This window comes from Lissotriton vulgaris, chromosome 7 (genome assembly GCF_964263255.1).
Source record: "Lissotriton vulgaris chromosome 7, aLisVul1.2, whole genome shotgun sequence".
Taxonomy (NCBI): Eukaryota; Metazoa; Chordata; class Amphibia; order Caudata; family Salamandridae; genus Lissotriton; species Lissotriton vulgaris.
This window is the reverse complement of record NC_141695.1, coordinates 1,018,219,212-1,018,245,056: the sequence shown is the minus strand read 5'-3', so window position 1 is coordinate 1,018,245,056 and position 25,845 is coordinate 1,018,219,212. Positions and strand designations below refer to the sequence as shown.

The window sequence follows — 25,845 nt, the reverse complement described above, 5'->3', positions numbered from 1 at the left end:
AGCACAGTACATTTTTCTTTAGGTGGCAGATGTGACCATGGAAGGGAGATATGGCAATCGAGCTAAAAAGTGAAGATAAGACACATAAGACAGTTATGGAAGGCCTGAGGGGAGAGTTTAAAATTAGCAAAGGAATGGAAAAAAGGAGACAAAGGAAGGGATGATGTGACAATTAGAAGTGTCAACGGACAATCAAGAAATTAGTGAGGAATAAGTAAAACAGAGGACAATTAAGGGTGAGGTGACAACCTGGAAAAAAAGACAAAGGATGAGGTGATAAAGGGTCAACATGGGCGTGGAAGAAAAGATGTATGAGAAATAGTGAAAGAAGGCACTCTGAAAATCTGAGTCTATGGCTTTGTCTTAGGCAGATTGCTTGGCAAAAAAATTGTGTTCCTGTAGGAACTATTGCTTTGCCAGTTTATTAGAGAGAATGCTTCAAAATACATCAATGTACCCACTTTGTTGTGAAAATCACATTGGCAAAGCCAATTAGTCCTGACAATGCGGACAGCCTTTTGGCTTAGATTGTAGTTCTGTCTTGTCATGGTTTTAAAAAAACGTGGAAGCGGATTTTCTGGACAATTAAAATTTGAAAAGTAAGTAGGTTTCTAAACAGCACACGACAAGCAGTCCGTACACCGAGTTCAACTATTTAGTATGTAGATGGGCTCTTTGTGAAAGCGCACTGTTAACCAACTGCTGATGTGGTCTGGCTCGCTGCTTCACGCTGTGTTATGGGCAGGAGAAAAATGGACCAAGAGTAACTAATGAAGTGTTGGTAGAAAGCACCTACAAGTATGAAATATAATTTTACAAAAAATTCTGAGCTTTGATAAAGTCAGCACTAAAACTTTCATAGATAGGAAACACAAACCCTCCTCGCGCAAGCCAGTCTTACAAGAGCTGGCAATCAGGATTTGTCTAAAGCCCCACCACTTCCATAGTACACAAGCCGCCACGGAATCCACACATTACGTCACTTGAAAACAATTCCACAAGAGGAGCAGGACCGCAAGAAGTCCTTGGTAAAGATGAATAGATTACTCTTCAGTAGACTGCTGCTGTATTAAGGGGAGAGTGCTCATATTTTACGCAGTTTAGTGCGCAAGAACATGCCCTAATAATTCTAGTGCCCCATTTATGACGGAATGTCCATATTAAAGATATCAGACCTTAAACGGAAGTAGTAAAGTGTTTGGGATTTTTTCTGACTACAATGTCGAAATGGATTTTTACACCGTCCCTTGGATGTACCATAAATTGTATCTGAAAAGTTTCATGACGAGAAATTTTGCATCATAAATAGTTTTTTTCATGCTGAAGACTGAGCTCCTTGTCTATGCAATCAAGTGTAGGGGGGACCAAATTATATGGATAGCATGTTTCTCTTCAGAACGGATCTAATGCTTAACCCAATAGGTTAACAAAGTTTTGCAAAGTTCAGTGTTGCTGTCGTGTGAACATTAAGTTAGTGATTTGATCGACCGAGCCCTCCTCACCCGGGGCACAGCCGCCAGGTGTTCCATCCAACGAAGTTGACGCAAGGGAGAATAGGGTGAGAGCAAGATCGACAGAATGCCAGGAGAGGTTCAGCATTTTAAACGCGATTCAGGGTGCCTTAAATTTGACACGGCTGGCCAGAGACCGCCCACGAATAGTACTGGAGGTGGAACAGGTTCTAGGGTGGCTCAGAAGAGTTCTGGCCGCAACTTTTTGGACTCTGCAGTCTCAGGACTTCAGTCTTGTTAATCCATAGAGTACATTGGCATAGTCCAGTCTTGACAAGATGGAGGCCTGACTAATCATCTGCCTGATGGGCGGGGTCAAAAAACCCCAGCAGTGGTTTGAGCCCCCGTAATATGCAAAAAAAAGATCCCTGCAACTTTTAGTTTGAGACTGAAAGCGGAGTCAACCCAGACACCTAGATCTTTTACCACCTGCTTGAGGGAGGGTGCACAGCCCAGTATGGCCAGCCACCAACGTTCGCCCCACAGCACCAAGTCTCTCCCTACAAGCAAAACCTCTGACTTGCTGGAGTTCAGTTGGAGACAGTTGGCAGTCCGAGTGAGACTACCAACTTTTAGTTACACCACAGCCTGCTGCTAGCAGTGGATGTAGAAACCATCAAGGAGGGTGAGGGCTCAGTGTCTATGAAGCTGTGGTGCCATTGTTCAAGGGAAAATAACGAAAAAAATTAAGAACGAATAGCTTGCTTGCAGTTGATTTTCTGAGTGAGTAACATGCTTTGGCACAAGGCTATCACACAGAAGGGAACAAATGGCTCAAGTCAGATAACACTACAGACAGACCAACGGACGAAAAGGGTTCGAGCATTGAAGGAATTTTTTGTTAAAGTTTTGGATTAAGACCTCTCGAATTTAAGGGGCCCCAACAGCATTGCTTCCACTTCTGTCCATTGCCCTCGTTTTCAGGGATACAAAGCCTATATTATTAATTACTTTATTTTTTATTTATTTATATATAATTTATGAAGCGCAGCTACTGAAGATAGGCGTCTTGGCATTGAAGGAACAGATAAAGTTGCATTATTAGATGTCCTCAGCGAGTTTGGCCAGGGCCGGGTGCCTTTAGGTCTCCTGTGGGAACAACCAGGTCTTTAAGGTTTTTCTGAAAGTGAGCAGAGAGGGAGCAGCTTTCAGTGTCATTGGGATGCTGTTCCAGAGCACTGCTGTGGCCCTAAAGAAGCTCTGTCCACCCCAGTTGGTTCTCCTGAAAGAACCACCGTTCAGGTTCATGGAGGAGCCAGAGCGTAGTGTCCTAGCTGGGATGTACCATTTGAGTTTCTCTGAATTACAGGAATATTACCCCACCATATGCAAATAAAAGCAATGCATGCTAGTTAGAACTGAACTGCCACCATGTGCCCATCTGAAAAATATTCTGCACCAAAATTAATACGCGCCTTATGCCTCTTTGCACTGGACCGACAAGCCCAGTGCAAACAACTATACTTTAATTACAACTCTGTAAACACCAAGATGGGACAGGATCTTTAGCAGCGTTTGCTCAACAGGCCGAGCTAAAGACTATGGTTGCAAATGAATTTCAATCAAGCTACTCTGAAGAGCAATTGACCTGGAGGCTTTAAAATCCCTCTGAAGCCCACTCTTTGGCTAGGGAGGCCCTACCTCTGGTCATGATGGACGGATTTCCATAACCAAAGCCCTACCCACAACCAGTCACACAGCGGTCCCAATTAAAATGGCAGCACGCCAAGCCTTTCACCCAAATACAGGGCCCTTGGATTTTTTTATTGTGGCATTTCCACATATAGAATTGCCACAATCCATCATTTACTGCATAATGTGCAGTTTTAAAACGTTTCTAGAAACAGATCACAAGTTACCCAACAAGCTACGTCACTTTTGCTGTATTGCCAGGACTTGTGCGCTTATGCACGTCTTTCAGTTGCTGACTGCAATAGTTAGACTTAAATGATGGAGCGGCGAAGCCCTTCACCATATAATGTTTCCATGAGTAGAAATGGCAGAAGAGTGCTTCAAAATGTACCACATAATGTGCCCGGTCAGTTTAGTAAACCCTGTTTCGGCCTTGCCTAAATGGCTTTCATACAGGACTGAACGTTTACTGTCATTCTGTTCCAAATCCCGAGCCAGAAACCCAATTCTCGGCACAGTGCAACACTTTCAGTTAACTCCATGTCCATTTGAGAAGTGTTTAATCTTAGATGGTTGAATGCTAGCAGAATGTACTCATGTTTGCGAATCTATCTAGCGCGCTTGGGAGCGATGAACTATCAAAATAATCAGTTTACGCCAAGAAGCATAAAGAAACCACATTTTTATTAAAATATGGTTTTATTTCAACTTTCACATTCATCACACGACCAATCTGACCACCAATTGTACCGAGCCATAGCATTCCAAAATGTGCAAAGGGATGGACCGTTTCTTCAGAAGCTGAACTGGAATTAGCCATTCTTGGCACAGGTTACTGGACGTACATAATCAGATGGCAAGAACCCTTCAGCATTTATAAAAGACTGACAAAAACAAACAAAAAAGCACCAGCTAAAAACGAGTTATTTATCTTCTTTCAGCGACTGTCTCCATTTCCACAGCTCTTCAATAATCTGAAAAATAAACGTACAGCATGGTAAGTGTATCAAGATTGGTTCAATTTGAATCAGGCTTTTTCTCAAAGAGTTACAGCTAAGCAACGGTCCAGGTAAAGAACACCATTTTAATAGCTAGCTACGATTAATTCCTGTCAAGGCAATAAGCAGAGAACATTGGATATGCATCAATTTCACTTCAAACCTGCTTAATTATCACAAAATGGGTAATAGTAAATATGAACATTCATAGCAAACTATTGTGAATTCAAACTAAACTTACTTTAGGATCTTCTGTCCTGTAACAGTTCTTCACAAAGTTCTGAAATTTGTTTTCCAGTTTTGGAAGTGCAACACCCTAGAAGAGAAACTTGGTGATCAGACTACAGCAACTGAAGGTAATCTGCACCTATGGCCTAGGAAACAGCTCAGACAACTTCAACAATTATGCTTTCAACTTTACTTAACAATTCTTATCACCCTAGGCACACACTGCATTTAAGTTTAATCTAGGGTACTGCCTGGATTCGCAGGACACCAGTTTAGGTCCACTAAAACATTCTGCAGTCAGCATCTGCCACAAACCTTCAGTTGCCTTGGATTATAAAAAGTACATTACATGTCTCACTGTATAGTTATTTGCAAGAAAAGTACAAGTTTCCAGAATGTCACTAGAAATCCACTTGTAAATCTAAGCACATGGATGCATAATAAGATGTTAACCACATTAATATGGAAATGTGGAAGCAGCTTCAAGTTTGACTTCTTGGGACACACTGATTTTACAGAATGTTGTCTTGGTGGACTAGGCTGCTATATTTAAGATCAGTGTAGATGGCCGCTGAAAGGTATTAAAAAAAGGAATATATTGGGATCCCTTTAGCGCACAAGATGATTATCGCCAAGCTTATCAAGACATTACCTTTTTTGCACTTGCAAGCATTTTTGCCTTCATTTCCTCCATACCAAGAGGTGCCTTTGGAGTTTTTGGTGTCTGAGGTTTCTTTTCCTGTGAATTCTTCTCTGGTGTCTGAAACAGATTATTTTTTAAAGAACCAATACAAAACTTTCACAAGCCTATCAGTACAACAAAACATGGCTTAGCAAGGGCAGACTAATTCAAACACAAGATTCAAACATCATATTTACTCCACTTGCTGATCTGGCAAATTGCATCTCAGTCTACCCAATCAGGTGTAAACAGCTGTCCATCTTGCATTGAGAAAAAAGTAACCAACAGACAATCCATCGGGATTTGCACCCGAGGCTCAGGGTAATCAGCAGGCAGAATCCGGAGAAGCAACCAGCAAACCAGAGCAGTACCTGTTGAAAAGGGGCTATTTAGGCAGAGAGCCAGTGGCTGCACTGCATGATCCACTGCATGATCGGTGTCAGACGATGAGACCTCTCAAAGTTTAAGTTCCCACACATTACGAACTGCTCAAATACCGTTAAACCAAGATTTAGGCTTCAATCTGATATACAAAACTGACCGAAACAATTAGGGTCTTAACATTCAATTTTATTCTAGCTTGCCGAGCGGTTTGGGTTGCTCGGTCTGTAATGCAATACTGCCACCTAGGGACCTAATCATAAGTAAACTAGAGATAGAAAATTGGACCAACAAATTAGTTACCACAGTACGCTGAATGCTTGCAGCGCTAATTACAATGCGCGTAGACTAATTCAACTCATGGAGTAAAAAATTCAAAAACCGAAAAACCTTATTCCCACCAAGAAGGGAAAAACTGATAACTGGACATCCCCTACGCAGGGGATGCATAAGAACAGGGCTTTTGATGGAGTGGGTAAAGAGGGGCACTGGAGTACCATTGTGGAGTACCATTAAAACTAGACTAAAGGTGCATCGTTCAATGACATTTGTCATAAAGCTGCTCCTAAATTTTTAAACAATCCATGAAAACTAGCTTGCCACAAAGACCATGAAAATCTCACATCACATTCAGTTTTTAATCTTACCCAAGGTGTCCACGATTAAAATAAACTTGAGGGACATATTACTTGGAGGTAGATTCAATTGCCCAGTTTTCGCACAGCTCACGAGAAACACCAGCTGTAATTCACGCGGGGTAGCACACAACTTGCGTGGGAACTACATGGAGCTTGCCACCAACTAGGTTTGTAAAAGAATGCTCCCCTACAAACACTAAAGGGTTTTCCCACATACTTGTGAAAAGGCAGTTTTGAGGTTCTGAATCTTGGTAGCAAGCTTGTTTTCATGGATTGTTGGGTCTATGAATGGAAGAGAAGCACACTTGTCTTTACCTCACTCCTGCTTTGTCATCTTTTGTACCTTAATATTCAACAGACTTTACCCACTCCATACAATCAACATTAGGGTTTCTATTATTTTTAGAACCTACCTTTTGTTTGGAAGCTGGTGTGGACGGTTTTGAAACTTTACCATTCTGGCTCGATTGTTGGGCTTTGGAAACTGGGGTGGACTGGAAAAAAAAACCACATGTTTTTTAGCCTTTACTTTGTAAAGAGGTCAGCTATAAAACATAACCCAAAACCAGCATGCACTACAATTTCTGAATGAAACTGCCATACTTTGTAAAGATTTGTAGGCAATACCAAAACTTTAAGGGAGTACTCGTCAAGGACTGCCCCTGCATGCAATGTTGCACTCTGCATGAAATTTAATTTAATGTAAGCAGCCCTCATGCAAGTGGTTTAAAGAAAGCCTTTTAAGTTTCTGGTTTACCCCATGTTAATACTGGGTTTGTGGAATCAATTCTTTCAGAGGAGACAAAACCAGCGCAAGTAGAGGCGAAATACTGAAGCTTTGGAACACTGGATACAAGTGACTAGTCTTCTTGCTTCCTGCTGAGACAAGCTAGAACTTTGGCTCACTGTTGTGGCATGACTTGAGGCTAGATCACTGGGTAAGAAGCTTTAACTCCTGACACCATTGAAGGAAGATGCTGAAACTCCTCGCTACAGCTTTCTAAAGCAGCTCTTGATCATATTGGCTGCAGGCAAAAGCGCGCTAAGTGCTCGCAGCCACTGACATCACACTATCCAACACCAACGTATGGAGTGAACTTTGGCCGAAGTATGGGTCAAATTCTAAATGGCAAGCCTGTGGCCCACAGTACATTTTTATCTGTAGAATATCAATTATCTCAAAGAGCTTTGTTGCCAGCTATAAGGGACTAACCTGTTGGACAGTATTACTGTCTGCCACAAATGCCACTTCAGTACCAGTTGTTCGAAGCTTCATTCAAGATCCAATAATGCAAAGCTTTTACTATTAAGTGAGCGATGTAACAAAATACTGACTCGTCAGCTCAGCTTGCACCCATGAGAATTAATGTCAGAATATAATGAAATTGAGGCTACTTATGTTATGTTCCCCATTTACATGCAAGACATGCAGAAGCTTCACAGCAAAACTGGTGATTGCTTAAAGAAATGCACAAAAAATTATATACAACCTAAGATTACATGGGTGAGCAGACTAAACGTATGCCATACCTGGCACTACTGCTTCACACTCCCAACCACGGCATACCCATAGAGCATTTTCAGAGCTTTGATCTAAAAACTTGAACAACCGGTCTCCTTAATCCAGGGAACCGGGACAAGTGAAATGTCAACTAAAAAGTTACTTATCTGCAATGGATCTAACACAACATATCACCAACAAGTCTGCCACTTTCAGACATTTCCTAAAGCCAGGTTTGGGTAATATAAACCTATATAAATTATTTACTTTTTTCACTGGAGACTCTTCTTCTTCTTCATCTTCGTCGTCATCCTCATCATCATCTTCAAAATCACTAAATGGAAAACCACAGCATTTATTTTACACTTGCGGCACTTGCAATCACCAAACATGCTGAACATGGAAACAAAATGGCTTACAGAGAAGAAAGTAATGAGATAAGTTTGAGCTGAGGACATTACTTCATGGTGTAACGCTCCTGCAAAGTGCTGCCATACCCAGGTTGACCGAATTAACAACCTAAAGTCAACTGCAACAAAGATGTCCCTTCCTGATGAAACGACCTAGACCTGAAAGGAACCCAGGGTTTGAAAAAGACAATTGTAACCAGTGAGGCCATTGAAGTTCTTATCTGCTAGAGACGTTAAACTCAATCAATAGGAGGCCACCTGGCTAGGCCTTCCTACATTACCTGGATCAGCTTTATCACCAGGGGGATTGGACTAAAGTTGCTCCTCAAATTACTACAGTACTTACCAGCATCACTGCTCCCAGTAGTAAAGTACAGGTTTCCATACACAAGCACAACGGTTTCCAACTAATTGAGAAATAACTCAGAGTCCTTGAGTGTAGAGAATCTCTGATTTGTGACCTTGCATTGCTTGCACTCAGGAACTAGTTTTTGCATTCTTCTACTCCGCGGCTTGCTATGACAGACTAGCACAGTAGATATGTGAATTAGTCACGGATAAGCAATGGCTGATCGGTCTAGAGACTGCAAACTAAAACAGCCTGTCCATGATTGGCCTAGAAGCCACTCCTCAAAGAGAACCTCATTACAGCTACATACAAAGGCTGCTTTGGAGAGAGCCAAGACCACACCACAGAGCTAATTAGCAGTTTAGGTAATCTTTTGGCTCTTCGAATAATCCCCTACCTGGCAGCCATTAGGAAGAAACAGAATTACAGAGTCCCTCATTTTATTTAAAAAATCATTGAATACACCATTATGGCCTGGAAAACTGCTATAGAAACGTCGACCTGTCAGTGCAACTGATGGCGCAATCCTTTCGTGGTTCAAATAAAATTGTTATTTTTTCAAAAACATTATAATTCATTGTCTCGAACCACAAAATTCACTGTACATACTTGTTCACATTTGCACCGTGCGCCGTTTTTAGCTGATTACACAGGTCACCTGCGTCGCCACCTTTTGGGTAACGTACACAATTGAGCACCAAGTCCAATTCGGGTTGCTTACGCAATTTCTTACCTACAGTGCTGTCACAACTGTACATTTTCTTATTCAAATTTGTGCTTAATTATATGATGCAATGTTCACATTTAAAAAAAACACCAAGGGTCTCCTGTTCTCTTCGCGTAATGTATTTTACATGCATGTCTGTCCTTTAATGATACTAGTTGAGATATTGTTGCTCTACTTCACCCATCCAGTCCCAGGCATCAGAAGTGGGTTCTGCAGCGATTTTCTGCAAAAATCACTGCAGTTACCCATTGTGATGATCAAAATAGACCATGCTGGTAGACAATTATTATTTAATGGTTTTATAAAGCGCGTAGTAACTCAGGGAGCATCCCAGCGCTAACCTGCTTCTCCAGGGGTTTCAGCCGTTTAGACGGGGTTATGTTTGCGGGAAAAGAAGAGTCTTTAAAGTTTTCCTGAACTGGAGGTGGTTCAGTTCTATCCTAAGTCTCAGTGGTAGGTGGTTTGTAGGGGATTAGGAGTTGTTTAAGAAGGGGGGGGCCGTTGTTATTGAGGGTTTTATGGGCCAAGCAGAGGGCCTTAAAGACGACCCTTTCTCTGACTGGAAGCCAGTGGAGAGACTTAAGCGCCGGCCTGGCAGAGGATCTTGCCGGTGTGCCCTTAAGAAGGCGGGCAGCAGCGTTTTGGACTTTCTGCAGAGTGTTAAGGGTGGCTTCGGGAGCTCCCAGGTAGATGGCGTTACAGTAGTCCAATCTTGCCAAAATTAGACCCTGAATGAAGAGCCTCCTTGCGGTTTCGGGGAGCAAGGGGAAGATCTTCCTGCAGGCTCTGAGTAGACCAAAGCATATCCCTGCCACCCTTTTTGCCTGAGTTTTGAAGCTCATGTCCTTCTCGATCCACACACCTAGGCTCTTGACCTCGTCCTTGGGTGCGGGAGGGTCACCTAGGCAGCTAGGCCAGAGGTGAAGTGGCAGGGAGGGCCCCTTATGGCCCATCAGGAGTATCTCGTCTTAGACCCGTTCAACTTCAGCGATGAGAGATTCATCCATCGTTGGACTTCGGAGAGGCAGCTGTGAAGATCAGAGGGGGCTTGGTGGGGGTGTGACAAAGTGCAGATTAGATGCGGACAGTGTCTGCTGCACGCTCGGCGCTGTGACACAGACTAGAAGGATTGACCTATCGAGCAAATGGCACAAGTTCGAACAGGCACAGGGAGTCTTCGGGTCCAACGCTTGCTTGACACACTAATTTTTCATGCCTGCCCTCCATTGCGGTCAACCTGAACTTAACAGAATCTAGCAGATCATCTTTTAGTGCTCTGAACTAAGCACTTTTAAAATGTAGTCTTTAATTCATACATTGCCTCTTAGGTGAAGCCTAACTGCTCTGTGCCAAGCTATTAAGAGTGAGCGCAGGTTAATTTAGGTTGTTTATCGCCCTTACTCAGACTAGGATTGTGCTCCCTACTTTGACAGGGTGCAAACCTCTGCCAACTAGAGACCAAATGATGTACCTGCAGTGAGTAGAAGCAAAAGATGTATGACCGTTTAACTGACCACTAGAAAAAGCCTGCAGACAAGGCGCCACTTAGGTACATTATGCTTTTTTTTTAAGAATAGTCCAGTAAAACATTCAAAGCAGTCCGAGGTCGAACCTAAAAATGACAGTGAAGGAATACTACCAAAACATGCTGCATTATGCCACATAAATCCTCTGTTGCACAATTCCAATGGTCTTTACAACATGCACAATTCGAATGGTCTTTACCACATGAACGTACAAAAGTAGACCTGAAATTATACACCACAGACTTAAGCAGTTAATCTAAATTACATTCACAGATGGTAGACATACTCATCGTCTTCTGTTTCAGATGATGAAAGAACCAACTTTGCTTTTTTCTGCAACAAAAAAAACAACAAGATGTTAGTCAGGGTCTGTTGTCCACAAGGTTAAAGAGAAACTATAGAAACTTCTGTACTTCATACCACCTACAGCGAAAATTCTCCATTTTCTAAAAAGAACACTTAATACATTACAAGCAACTTTAGCCTACATAAAGGAAGGCAAAAGAGGATGGGCAGAAGATCAAATTCTCCCAAGGTCGGCTTCATACAAACTGGGATGCATGTGAGGGCATTGCCCAGAGGACAAAGTCAATTGAATCAGGAAAATCAGGATAATACAGGCACAGTATGGTTATGTGATAAACAAACTACCTCTGGAAGTTTGGACGGTAGCGCTGCAGCTGCTCTCTTCCCTGTAACCTTAGCGTCATCGTCATCCTCTTCCTCAGACTCTAGATCTTCATCTAAAGCTATAAAAAATATGAACTGAATGCAATTGTCTTGATAGAACTACTGAACATTTACTTAGCTCGGATAAACAAAGCAGCTAAATAAGAGGCGGTTACCAAATAACTAAGTGTGCTTATTACCATGTGAGCAGCAGCAAGACAGGGTTCAAGTGACTAATTAAAACAAGGGCGTTTCATAAGAATTAACCCCTCCACCCCACACTTTGAACCAAAGCTCTTGTGGCACCAAGGAAGTCATTGTGACAATAACCAGAAGAGCTCCATTGTCTCTTCCATACACGCACCTTTCCAGCAATCATTCCATATACCTACTGATGTCACCATTACTTTCTGCTAGCAACTCATCTATCATACAGCCTTTCACCATTCTGTCCGTCCACCCACCGCCAAACCTATCCATTAAGGTTTGGCAACCATGCCTCAATCCATCCATCTCAAGCACTCCATAAAGGGATGACGTGCATAACATTTAGGGATTCTTACCTACAAGATGTTGGCCACTGATGTATATGGGACCAGAACCAGATTTTAATCTCAAAGTGACTGGTGGTGTAATCTCAAAGCCACCCAGTGAAACCTAAAATAAATAAATGCCAGCTAGTAAATTCTGCAGCCATATTCTTTAAAGACACTCCATGTAAATGAAGCGAAGACAGACAAGTACGAAGTAAATTCCCATACCAAGTCCAACATAAAATGTACATGAGGCACTTACCCCAGTAGTCACAAACCTTAAACCAACCCTCTGCCCCCGAAAAATTGTAAGACTTACCGTAGGCTGCACAGAAAGCTTCAAAGATGCCAATATGACCTTGATGGGCTTCCCTTCATAGCTCATGCCTTCTGCCTCAACTACGTTTAGTTCATCTTTGGCTCCAGCACCCAAACTGACCTGTTAAGGACAGCACATTAACGGCAGATCTGCTTCCAAGCAAAAAATCCAGAAAAAAACTAAGTATACGTACTGTTCGCAAAGATAACTGATGTTCATTTTCATCATCGTCTCCTTTGAAAGAGTATTCTTTCTTGTCCGCTTTGAGTTCACAACCTGCAAACAACATACGTTATTGAAGCAGTAGGCAAGGTAATTTTACAAGCATATTGTATGAAGTACAGTTTCCATTGCTGTAAAGTAGAACTGAAATGACATAGGAGAGTACCTTAACAAGGGCACCTCATCCATCCTTTTACAAGTCACATCCCATCTACAACTAGGAACTAAAGTTGTGGCATCCCCAAAAGTTACCTGCATTTTCAGAAGACCGTGAGCGGGCAGAAAACTACTTTCTCTAGCCAGTGAAGCTAAGGAAATGCATTTTTACATTTCTCTTCACGAGATCTCATCGATATTAAAACAAGCTTATACCCACAAGGACAGGAAAAAATGGTTATAGTTAATCCTATACACAATCTAAACCAGGGGCACTCCAAATTCACATTCTGGATGTTTGCTGGGATGATCACACATTTAGGACAGAAAAGAACGGGCTGAAAAGCTGGAGGCCCAGAGCTTTTATAGGAGACTGCTCACTGAAGCCCCCAAGGGGTAAAAACCAAGGCAACTGGAAGTGGAAAAAAAGCTGCAGTGTTGTGCATTACTTGATCTAAAAGCTGTTTGACTGGGCCATACAAAAATACAGAAGGAGGCTGCTTTATGTGGGCATTTGTAACCATATTTGTGTGGATCGGATAATAAGCAGTATGTCCAGACCAGCTTTCCTATCATGTGTTAACCTGAATCCATCTACACAAGCACACGTTTGGTTACAGGTGAAACCAAAGATTTAGAGGAACTCAACCTATCAAAATGCCATTACAAGCAGCTGGAGCACAAACAGAACAAGACATGGCTTTATTTCACTGAACTCCATCAGATCATATAGAAATCTGAGCAGAGAAGGATACTAGTAGGTTAAACAATGACCGGATACTCTTGGCAGAAGGCTCACTACAGTGCATTTGCCCAACCTTCCAAAAACAAGACAAATCGCCAGATTGAGGTCAAGCACATGCTGGTGCTTTCAACATGAGGCAAAGTAAGCCAGCATAATCAATCAGCGAATTTGTATAGCGTGCTACTCACCCGCTAGGGTCTCGAGGAGCTAGGGGGAGAAGCTACTGCTCGAACAGCCAGGTCTCGTCTTTCCTGAAGGAGAGATGGTCCTGGGTCCGCCGTAGGTGGGTGGGGAGGGAGTTCCATGTCTTGGCCGCCAGGTAGGAGAAGGATCTTCCTCCGGCGGTGGTTCTGCGAATTCGTGGGGCGAGGGCGAGGCTGGCGGAATGGAGCTGGCGGGTGCGTAGAATGTCAGGCGGCTGTTGAGGTATTTGGGGCCCATGTCGTGGAGAGCCTTGTGTGCGTGGCTGAACGTGATCCTCTTGATGACGGGGAGCCAGTGCAGGTCTCTCAGATGGGCAGAGATGTGGCTGTGACGGGGGATGTCCAGGATGAGTCGTGTAGAAGTGTTCTGTATCCGTTTGAGTCTTTTCTGGAGTTTGGCTGTGGTGCCAGCGTAGAGGGTGTTCCCGTAGTCCAGTCGGCTGGTGACGAGTGCCTGGGTGACAGTCTTCCTGGTTTAGGTGGGGATCCACCGGAAGATCTTTCAGAGCATGCACAGGGTGTTGAAGCAGGAAGACGAGATGGCGTTGACTTGCTTGTTCATCGTGAGGGAGGAGTCCAGGATGAAGCCCAGGTTGAGTGCATGGTCTGTTGGTTTGGGGGCGGTGCCCAGGGCAGGGGGCCACCAGGAGTCGTCCCAGGCAGAGGGGGATGGTCCCAGGATGAGGACTTCCGTCTTGTCGGAGTTCAGTTTCAGATGGCTGAGCTTCATATATTCCGCGACGTCTTTCATTCCTTCCTGGAGGCTGGCTCTGGCGATGTAGTTAGTGAGGGAGAGGATCAGCTGGGTGTCGTCAGCAAGTTCTTTAGTTCCGTGGGGTCCGCTGTGGGTTCCTTCAGGAGAGCGCTGAGCTCTGCATGTTTCCAGCTCTCCGGGAAGGTGGCAGATGCGAAGGAGCTGTTAATGATGTTCCTGAGTTGGTGTGCGATGATTTGAGTCTGCTTTGTTTAAGATATGGTGAGGACAGGGGTCGGTTGGGGAGCCGGAGTGGATGGTGTTCATTGTGTGGGTGGTGTCCGGGGTCCAGAGGGTGGTGGTGGGGGGGGGCGCTGGTTCAGTGCGTGGTCTGTGTGCCGAAGCAGTTGTGTATGTCTGATCTTTCAGTGAAAGAACGAGGCGAGTGAGTCGCAGAGGTCTTGCGAGGGTGTGATGTTGCAGGCGCTGGGGTTGGAGAGCTCTTTAACGATGCAGAAGAGTTCATTGCTGTTGTGGGTGTTGTCCAGTCGTTCTTTGAATGTTGTCCTTTTGGTGGTTCGGATCAGCTGGTGGTGTTTGCGGATGGCGTTCTTGAGAGCCGTCATGTTTGTGCAGGTCTTGGAGTTTTTGAGGTCGTTGGTGAACCACAAGGTTTTCTTGCTGTCCCGGTCTGCTGGGAGGGTTCTTAAATGGTGTGAGTTTATCGGCGCAGTTGGTGAGTCACAGAGGTTGCGGGCTGCTTCGTTGGGGTCCCTCGTGTTGGTGGGAGGGCGCTGGTTGAGGGAGGTGGTGAGTTGGTCGGTGGTGATCCTGGTCCAGCTTCTGCAGGGAACCTGCTGTGGGTGGTGGTGGGTCGTGGTTCTCCTGAAGCTGAAGTGGACGCAGCTGTTATCTGTCCAGTGGAGCCCGGTGGAGTGGCTGAAGGAGATGTGCTTGCTGGAGGAGAAGATGGGGTCTAGCGTGCGGCCGGCGTAGTGGGTGGGGGTGTCCACCAGTTGCTTGAGTCAGAGGTTGGCGAGGTTGTCCAGCAGGGTGGTGGTGTCCTTCTCCAGGTGGAAGTGAGGTCTCCATGGAGGATGTAGTCTGAGGTGAGGGCGTGCGGGCTGATGAATTGTGTGCGTGGTGAGGTTGTCCAGCAGGGTGGTGGTGTTGGTGTTGTTCTCCAGGTGGAAGTGAGGTCCCCATGGAGGATGTAGTCTGAGGAGGTGAGGGCGTGCGGGCTGATGAATTGTGTGCGTGGTCCCGGTGGTCTGTAGATGAGTGCCATTTTGATTGTCCTTGTACTATCACTGACCTTAGTGACAGGACCACAGGCTAGTTCCATTTATAACCAGGTGTTTTTCCAAATATCCTGATGAAAGCCTAGGACTGTAAGAGGCCACTTGAAACTGCAGAAACATGTTGATAAGAAAGGTGTAAGGGAACTAAATCCCTAGACACCTATAACTTCGTTTAAGCTTGCATGAGATACCAAACAAAGGAAATTCAGGGCAATCAGGTTGTACCTTCTGATTCCTCACACATCAATATTAAGATATGATTAAGTGCTCCCTGGTATAATGCCCATCTTCATTTTAGGAACAGGAACAAAAAAAATCAGAGGATGAAGAATGACACTGTGTGATGTCTAATACTTCTTACCTTCACCTATTTCCTGAAATAGTTTTTGTTGACTTTAGGACTTTGCACTTCACCACTACTAACTAGTGCTAAAGTTAGTGTGCTCTCGCCGTAGACACAATTTGGCAATGCTACTTGTGAGCCTGCAGCGCTTATTGCACCACCCACTTAGGTAGACTTAAAACTGCCTATGCCTGTTATTGTCAATCTGGCAAAAAAGTTTTGCCAGGCCCAAGACACACATGCAAGTTACCCCTAGGACAGGCACAAGCAGCCCATAGGCCGGGTTGCAGTGCACCGAAAAAAGAGAGACATGTACGGAAGTAAAAACTCTTAAATCTGTTTTCACTACGGCAAGGCCAATCTCTCCTGTAGGATAACAGGTTACAGTATCATATTTAATAAGTGACAACTTTCAATTGGGAGCAGGTAGGAATATAGATTTTGGCCTCCAAATGACTAATTTAATACCAAATAACTTGATTTAAGCATTATTTTCTACATTTTGGAAACTGTACCTCCGGTTAACCTGTTTTTATTTGTTCATCTCCAAAGAGTTACATTTTACTTTGTGTGATGCATAGTACTTCACTGATTGCCTCCAAGTTAAGCTGGACCAATTTGTGCATTTCAACCCAACAAGAATTGCGGTGGAGGCTCAAGTATGATTTCACCCCGCCTCAACCAGTAACTCAATTTCCTACAGTAACCTACATTGTTTTTGACTTCATAAATGGGAAGGGGTATTGGGCACAAGATATACTAGTTTGGAACAAGTTAAGACACCACTGATTAAGACATCTTCAAACCTGCCTCCAGACACTTTCACCAGCAGACATGCAACACAGCCCCTGCAGACCAAATTGATGCTGGCACAGCCAGCAGCAAGGAAGTCTGTCATCTAACCCATGCCCCCACTATGCCTTTAAAGAATACCTACCAGTCGGCAAAGCACTAAAAACAAACTTTAGCACCACCATCAACCCATTTCCTGACATGCAAACATGCCAGTCACACACACCACTGCTCAAGAATCCATCAGCTGATCCAGTCACACTCCCAACTAATGAGCAGCCCCCCCCCCAACCACGGGCCTAAGTATTAAACCATTCTACCAACACATCACCAACCACCAGTTTGAACACCATGCAGTCCAAAACCTACAGCAAACTGGACATGACTGCACACATCAATATATCCAGGTTTTTCACCAAGGATTTGGGAGCAGGTGGCACTCCCAATTCGGATGGCCATCACTCAGGCAACCATAACTGTGTACAGCACCGAAGCGCGCGATTTCTGTTTTACCACGGTTTAACTGGAGAAAATTTGCAGCCATCCAGGCTGTGAGCTTTTAAGTGGTCTATAGCAGCTGACAAATCTTTTTCAAGTCAGAAGTTGAATGTCGTCCGCATACGAGATGGGTGGGAACCCATGGGCTCTTATAATGTCTGCAAGCGGGGTAACAATATAAAGTGTGGGGCTCAAACACGAGCCCTGGGGCACTCCTTTACTGATTACCATGGTATGTGAGCTAAACTGTCTCAGGTGGATGGTTTCTGTTCGAGCGGACTATTTTTTTAAGCCATCGTAGCGCCTGGCCCTAAATGCCCATCTCGGCCAATCTCTGCATCAATCTTAAACGGGATATTGTCTCAAAAGCCATAGACAAAATTTTGTCCACCATAAGCATAGAAGGGTATACTCAGACGTGAGTCCCTAGCTCATTGCGCCATCAGGATTCAAGCAAGCCGGGCCGAAGACGGCTGAAATGCCAGAAACCGGTCCCCGGTAGCTTGTTTCCTTCCCAGTGAAAGAATTGGCTTGGTAGTTTGGTTTGCCCTGTTCCCATGATACACTGGGCCAGGGACAGACTAATTTGCATATAGCCAGGTAATGAGCTGGGATGGTGCAGTGAGCTAAAAAACGGTGTTGGATTAAGCCCTGATCTCTTGACTGGGTGAGAGTATTCTGCTTAATTCAGAAACTCTGTCCATCACCACCCCCTGTTTAATTATAGACAAATACAACAGCACGCATAGGATTTATGTTTTGTCTGGGCTGCACTCTTAGCTGTTAAAGACCATATTAGATGCAGTTTCAGTGCTATGAATTGGTCTAAAACCAGATTGGGATGGATCCATGATCCTATTTGACTCCAGGTACTCTATCAGTTGTTTAATGATATCGCTTTCTATTATTCTACTACTCAGAGCTAAAGCAGTATAGAGCACTAATTAGATATGTCTGTAGCAAATAGGTTGATTTCCCCACCACCTTCGCAAAGCATTTGTGAAGGAGGAGTATGTTATACAACCCTGGTGAATAATGAAGGAATTAAGGGTTTTAAAAAGTCCCGTAGAGGAAATTCCGGCTTTGTCAAGTTGCTAGGCAATCAGTTTTTTTTCACTATTTTCTGATTTAACTGTAATAGTTAGCTAGGGATTTATTATAGGAATCACGGTCGGTAGGGTTGGGGGCTGTATGCCAACGTCTTTTCAATTCATCTTGTTACAGGAATGGAACAAAAAAATAGCATGCCATAGAATCAAAGCGATGCAGGCATAAGGCACACAATCTCAAGCACAGATTGTACAAGCAAAAATATGAATATTAATGACAAATTTTACAATGACTAAAGAACTTCCTTGCGAAAAATAGTAGGCCATAGAGTCACCCCAGCTTAACACCAGGACACTCATGGTGGTGAGAATGCACTTTACAAATACACAATCTATTTCAACCATATATTAGGCTCTTATTTCCACTTTTGTGTAATTTCCCTGAAAACTCACGGCTAAACCTTACCCACTGGGCCATGCCAAGTTTTCAGGGTGGGAGTTATCTACAAAACCCACTACATCAAACACCTTGTAGTGCCATATCGAGGTAGAGCAATCAATTTTAAAAGATGAATAAGATTCAGAAAAGTCTGCTTTTTAACAATGGAAAACCTCAACTACTAATGACAATTTTTTTTAGGCTGCACATCAAAATAGGTTAGATCAGTGACATATGCAGTGATGCTACCATGAGGCAAAAGCCTTTCATAGCAGATAGCAACGTTAAACACGGACAGAAATAATTCCCAAACTAAAGCACGGAAACGTGGCACTTTAATGTCAGACCAAGAGGCTCCTCAGATTGGTTAGATCCCAGGGACATTATTGAACTTAATTCAATTCCGGTGAAAAGGGTAAGAACACAACTTAGACAGGACATTGAACCGGCTGTGAAGGAATAGATCATAAGACCCATAACGATCACCAGCCTTAACTTGTTATTGATGACAGAAGACCTAACTAGCCAATTGCACTTCAGGGGTGGAGTTCGTACCGAAAGCACGTTCCAAGATCTAAGACGAACAATGTGCTGTGAACTTTCCTTCGCTCACCACGTGGTTATTTACCCACACGTGGTTTTACGGATTCGGAAAACAACCCCTGCGACGGGACTAGTCCTAAACACCTCAAGATATAATGCTATACCTTATGTGTGTCCGCACCTCGGTGGCATCATGACATGGTACACATACTAGGTGATCAGCTTTGTAACAGTGTACAACAACTGACCTCCAGGGGCTGTGTGTTTAAGAGAAAAAAAGAAACCGACGTGACCTGTATACGTGAATTGTGGTAAAGGTGCACTCATTGAAACTGAGCAATCGCTACTTTATGTGCCACCACCATTGACCCACCCTCATTTAACACAAAAAAAAAAACATTCCGATGGCACATGGTTGAGACACCTGAAGCCTATTCATTCCTGGAAGCCATTCCAAATGTTAGAAACAACTCCGATTAACCAGTTGTACTAAAAAATGTGCGTTAATAAAATACAGGACAATAACCACACTATGATCGCGCAATTAAAAGGTTATTCAAGTAGGGAAAGTAGGAGACGAAGTGCGGGTTTCGAGATGGAGGGAATAGCAAACGAGCATCCGGTGCAACGGAGGTGGGCGGACGCGCGATACGAGGATCGGATCACGATGGTGACTGTGGGCATGAACCCAAAAAATATCTTACCAAAAAGGAAATTCTGCGGGCGGACGGATGTCATGCTCTCTAAGTCCATGCTGTCCTCCATCTTGTTTCGTTTCGTGGTGCAAGCGATACGAGTCAAACCACAGCACCCTAACAACACGAGAGTAAGGGATCTTAAGGGAGGGGACAGCTGCCCGCAGCGGGGTTATATTCAGTCTCGTACGTCGTCTCGCGAGATCGACGTGCGGTTCACTCTGGAATACGTAAAGGTTAGAACGTTCGTGTCGATAGGATTTTAGCGCGGCCATATTATGTGTACACTGATTTTCCAATTCTCAACCAGAGAGAATACGAAATAGATGTGCAGCACGTTTTATTGGTCTATTTCAAACATGTTTTTTTAGCATGACATGCCCCTCAACCTGTTTTATTTGTAGATTGTCCAATTTTAAGGGATAATGCGCTCTTAGCCAATTAGGACTCAAGAGTTCAAGAGCTAAGGGCTGATGTGTAAAGCTGGTAGACGAGTTGGTGTCTGAACGAGGGCAAGTTTAATGTTTAAGTGGATTATTCAATTAAAGCGAATAAAAACATAGCTGCCAAGGTTCCAGAATGCTATGTGTGACATTTTCGTAATTTTAGAGTAATTATGAGTGACATTCAACGACTATGAGTGACACTTTCTCGCAAGCAAAATCAACCAATGAAGACAGGGGGAAAATATATAGGAAGGGCTCGTATCCTTGTGAGCTGATCATACAGTAAATCAATTGTGTAACTGCAGTATATTTTAAAGTGTTTGGTCTGGAGGAGCTCAAATTGAGGATTGAAAACATGCCACAGTAGTTGGTATTGGCTTTGCTAATAAGAATACTATCTGGTATCAGAGCGATTTAGATGAGCACCAGTTTCGTTACAGAAGAACACGTTCATTTTTGTTAGACACTGGGGAGATTAAGTGATTTGCCCAGAATCACAGGATGTTGAGCTTTGTTGCAAAGACTCAAACCAGTTCCCCACCAGCTTCAAAGTTGACCGCTCTAGCTGTAAGGCTAAATCTTAGGTTCTGTGATATGCATTACCACCTTCTTTGCAGCAGGCACATTAACCCATTACGCTACTGGTGAGTCAACTTGCACTGGGCAAATCTCTGATCTTTCCCAGGAGGAACATTAAACCCCACGTTCTCTTTGACTTAACAATGGAGTCAGTGCTGGAAAAATAACTTCTGCTGCTTGGCCTGTACACTGCAGCTGCAGACTGATGGGTCACTCTCACTGACAACAGCTGCTTAGACTGTGGGCAGTGCTGTGATGTGCTGGAAACAGTTGCAGTCTGAAGAGAGCAGGATGGCACAGTGACATAGATGATTCTGGCGCTCCTCTCTGCATACCATTGAGTACTGAGTTGCATCTTATCTGCCGCAGTAGCTTGTGATTTTTTTAAGGCATGAACAGCATGCTTTTTTTCAGAGAAGGGTCTGAATTTTTCACATCTGTTTCAAGGCGTAGTTCATTCACGGTTAAGCGTTACTCTGCCTCTTCAGAACGGATAATCAGGGAGAATAGTACCCTGCCTCGAAGCTTGTTTTTCCCCATGTCATCTGTGTCTCTTCTACCATTTAACATGCGTAACATAACAACCTCGAATCTCAGTCAACCCGACCTCCTTTTGTTATAACTATGGTAGCTGATCCCAGCAACAGTGGGAGCGAAGGTGTGAACAATGTTCTCATCCTTTACGAGAATCTCTTATTGAAAGTTCTTCGTTTAAACTAGAATTTCATTATAGCACTAACCGAAACAAACCAATGCAGGATCAACAATTTAATCTTCAACTGTTTCTCTTTTTTTCTGCAAAATGTACACGTGATGGGGAAGTATAATATTATAGCGCTACATTTTGGCTCTTTTATCACAAAAAGTGATCAGAAATCAAATGTGAAATATTCACCACATTTGAAGAGGACATGGCGTGGTTGGCACGCAGCTTCACAGCCTTCAGGCCCTCGGAACATTCTGTTACAGTGATAGCCCCTGGATAACACTCCCTTCCCCCTCCACCCCCACCCCCTTCAGCAGGGGAAGGCAAAACGTGTCATGGAGAACTCCCTTGAATTTAATTCTGGTGGCAGCAATTCCTGGTGGCCCGGGCTGGTTGCAATAAGATTTTAAAATTGAAAACATTCTGCCTGCGCCGACTGGAGCCTTTCGGTCCCCGACACAAGCAAGGCAGCTGATGAACTTCGTCCTTTAGCTGCACTATCACTGCATGGATGCCTAGCAATAGTAAACTTCGCTGTGTTTAGCAGGCCCTCCGGCTGCACGCACTGACCAATTAGTGGCGGGGGAGGTTAGGCAGGCCAGTCTACCTTACATAACAATCAAAACACCGTCCAATCAGGGTGAACAATCAAAGCTTAGCAGAACTCGCATAGGCTGATGTGCCCGGTCTGCTTTGTGTTTCTGTAACCTAACGAAGCATCAGACTCTAACAACCATAAAAAACGCTATTACACTCAGCTTTGAAGTACGCTGATTTGCGTGACAATTGTTTTAAGACAAAGAGAACAGGTGAATGAGTGTTAATCGTGCTAGGAAGAAATACAAGTAAAAAAACACAATATCTGTTAAGCTCCAAGGATAAGGTCCTGGTCACCCACCATGGACCAAACAATGTGACCAAAAGACAAACCACAATTGTAAAGCTGGAGAACAAATGGTATATCCTGAGCTAAAAATTAATCGATATCAAAGTCCATCAATTAAATCCAATTAGTCAGATTATCTTGAAGAAGTCTTTTGGTCATCAGACTAAGACGAAACACGTGTTGGCAGCGGCTAATGTATGTTCTCTTGGTGAAGACTGGATTAATTTATGAACTGGAAAATAAATGAAGATGAAATGAACATAATCTGACTCATTGGATTTAATTGATGGACTTTTTTCTTGGTCAATCTAAACCTAAAAGCAACAAACTCTTAAAGAAATTTCTTACAACATATTTGAGAGCTGCCTAAAATATTTTTCAATGATTATTAATGCAAACAGAGGAATAATTGCAATGCTACGATCTAACACTGAGAACTTTACTCAAGTTTTATGGTAACCAAACGCCTCATTACTGTGTGGCTCATTATTTATTTATTTTTATTTATTTAGTGTGTTATTATATAGCGCAGACAAACACAATATCAGCACAGCAAGCAAGGGTGAGGAATGTATAGGAAAAAATTAAAATTTACAATGCTGAGCGAACTTTCTAGAGGGGCCTGAGAATTAAAGTATTAGTTCTGAGAGTGTCTTTGGAACAGAAGAGATTTGAGGTCAGCTTTGAAGATCCTGGTAGAGAAGGTGGCACAGGGCAATGGAGGAAGCGAGTTCCAGATTCTCACCGCATTACCTGAGAAGGATTGCGCCATCGATCTTTCCCTTTTGAAGGAGGGGGGTTGTTGGACAGGCCACATGAAGGGCCGCTCTCCCCCGGCCCAACCAGGCCTGAGCCCAGTCCCGCAAGTACCACACACCACCATTGCACGTCCTCCGTCCCCTCAGGGACCCCTGCCCTCGAGCCTGCCGACCTCGAGGGTCCGATCCACTGCCGGCCCACGCGCCCAGCCTGGGGCGCCATCTTGGACACTCCACCACGAGGCCGCCTGGCCCCCGATCGACCTCAACCCTGGGCCTGGCCCGGCCTCAGACATTCCGGCACCACCCTCCACCCAGGAGGTGAGCGGGCTACTTGGCAAGTCAATGGGAGAAAGAGGTGCCGATGGCTCTCCCCCACCAAGTGCCGCTCGCCCATCGCCTCCCCGGGCGCTGGCTCCACCCCCCTGCTGGGTGTCTGGACTCCCCCATCCCGGACCTCCCGACCTCCAAGTGCGAGGGTCCGGACATCAAAGCACGCCAGCCCTATAACTGGGGCAGCTCCAGAGCAGGAAGGCAGTTGTATCTTGGAGTCGAGAGACGTAAAGAGGAACTCATCCTGGACGGACTACTGGCGCTGCCATAGCTCTGTCCTGTGCACCATCGTCCTGCCTGTTGGCGCTGCCACAGCCGTCGTAACCTTCATCCTTCATCGTCGTCGGGATCTGCTGGCGTGGCCGCGGACCGTTGTAACCGTCATCTTCCACCGGGACCTGCAGGCTCCGCCGCGGACCGTCGTCCTTCCTTCATCCATCTCGGGACCTGCTTGGCTCCTCCACGGCCCGATCATCTAGAACGCCGAGCTCGAGGATTGAGAGCTGTTTTGTACTCATTGGTAACTAAGACTGTCCCGCTACCCCTTTCCTAAACCAGAGACTAGAACCGAGGGGACCCCTGAGTCCAGACCTCCTTGTATCCATCCTCGTAACCTAAGAATTGCATATAAAGTCTCGTTAACCTTCAACCTTGTGTGGTGTCCGTCTGTGGGGGGGAAGTTACTTATCTGTACAGTCGTTGGAGACGGCTCTCCCTGGAGACCTCTCCCCGTAACCTCGGCCGACCCTCCCGGTCCGTCTAACATTGGTGGCCAGCGGCGCGATCCGAATCACCGCATAAACGTACAGAGAGTAGCTCACCCCACGACGAAGTCACAATGACCACGAAAGAGAGCGGATCAACCGAGAAATTCCAAATGGAGAAATTGGAGGAGTACAACCATCGTGAACTTAAACAATTCTGCATCGAACTGGGTATCGCTACCACCGGACTGAGTACCAAGGACGATTTTAAGCATGCCCTAGAATCTTGGGCAGAAACCGGGGCTGCCGGAACCCCTGATCAAAGCACCGTAGAAAAAACGACCACGGCCCCGGAAGGGCAAAGAACGGGTCTCTCGCAAGGCGAGATCCAGGAAAGAGAAAGGACCCGACTACACGAACTAGAAATGGCCCGACTTAAAATGGACGTTGAACTTAAGTTGGCCGAACAAAAAATCAACTTAGAGCACCTGCGTCTCCGAGAAGAAAGAGAGGAGAAACAGAGACAAAGGGAGCTCGAGGAAAAAAAACTAGCGTACGAACACGAACGAAACCTAGCCGAGATCAACCTACGCAAGCAGAATAAAGAAGCAGGGGTACCCGAGCGACCCCCCACCTCAGGGGCCACAGACAAAAAGGTACACATCCCCAAGGATGTTGTCCGAGAATACTTCAGAGAGGACGACATCCAGCAATGGTTTAAAGCCTATGAAATCGCTATGACTGCACACCGGATCGATAGAAGCGACTGGGGAGCCGGTCTCTGGGGAAGATTCCTCAATGAGGGCCGCGACACCCTACTACAGCTCCCGGACCACCAGATGACCTCCTACGACCATATGAAAGCGGCCCTCCTCACCCGCTATGGTCTCACACCCGAGATGTACCGTCAGAGGTTCCGAGACTGCACCCGCATCCCGGGTACAACTTGGGTGGACTATGTAACATACTTTAGCCGAGCCTTCGAGGGCTGGATCCGAGGAAGCAACGTCACGACCTACGAGCAACTATTTAACCTGATGGTATGGGAGCATCTGTCGAACAATTGCTTCATTGAACTCCGCCAACACCTCCTCGACAGCAAGTTAACGGATCCCCGGCAGCTCGCAGCCGAAGCTGACCGGTGGGAGATCACCAGAGTGGGCCGGAATGGGTCCTACGAACAGAACCGGAACAACAATGGTCAGCACCGACCCAGAGGAGGAGGAGGGGGCCAAGGGCGAGGAAGAGACAACGCCCCGGTCGCCCCCGCTACCAACACCACCCCCCCGGCCAACCGGGGCAGCACCCCAGCGCGACCGGGGTACAGAGCCAATGTCACGTGTCACCGATGTCAACGAGTCGGCCACTATGCGAACGACCCAAACTGCCCGCAGTACCAGAGCCCAAGACCCCGCCAAGTGGCCGCTGCAGCCCTAGGGGAAGAACAGATCTCCGAGGAACAGGAAGAGTACGAACAAGAGCATCAAGAGTGGGAGCCAGCCGCCATGACTCTAGCCTGCTTAGGGGGGAAAGACATGGTCCCGCGGGTCCCCCTACCCGCTAACACCCAGAAGTACAGCCAATGGGTGAGCATCAATGGACACCAGGCCGAAGCCCTTCGTGACACCGGGGCCAGTGTAACAGCCGTC

At 45.1% G+C, this 25,845-nt stretch overlaps 1 protein-coding gene across 1 annotated transcript; it reads right to left on the bottom strand.

The window, feature by feature from the left end:
• Positions 1-3,823: 3,823 nt before the first annotated feature.
• Positions 3,824-19,932, bottom strand: NPM1 (nucleophosmin 1). Its single transcript, XM_086931438.1, has 11 exons — positions 19,794-19,932; positions 12,298-12,380; positions 12,105-12,224; positions 11,816-11,909; positions 11,235-11,332; positions 10,870-10,916; positions 7,839-7,905; positions 6,484-6,564; positions 5,022-5,129; positions 4,383-4,457; positions 3,824-4,117 (listed from the first exon to the last, which is right to left on the bottom strand). Exons 1-11 carry the CDS (start codon positions 19,852-19,854, stop codon positions 4,067-4,069), a joined length of 885 nt encoding a protein of 294 aa, XP_086787564.1. The 5' UTR covers positions 19,855-19,932; the 3' UTR covers positions 3,824-4,066.
• Positions 19,933-25,845: the final 5,913 nt, after the last annotated feature.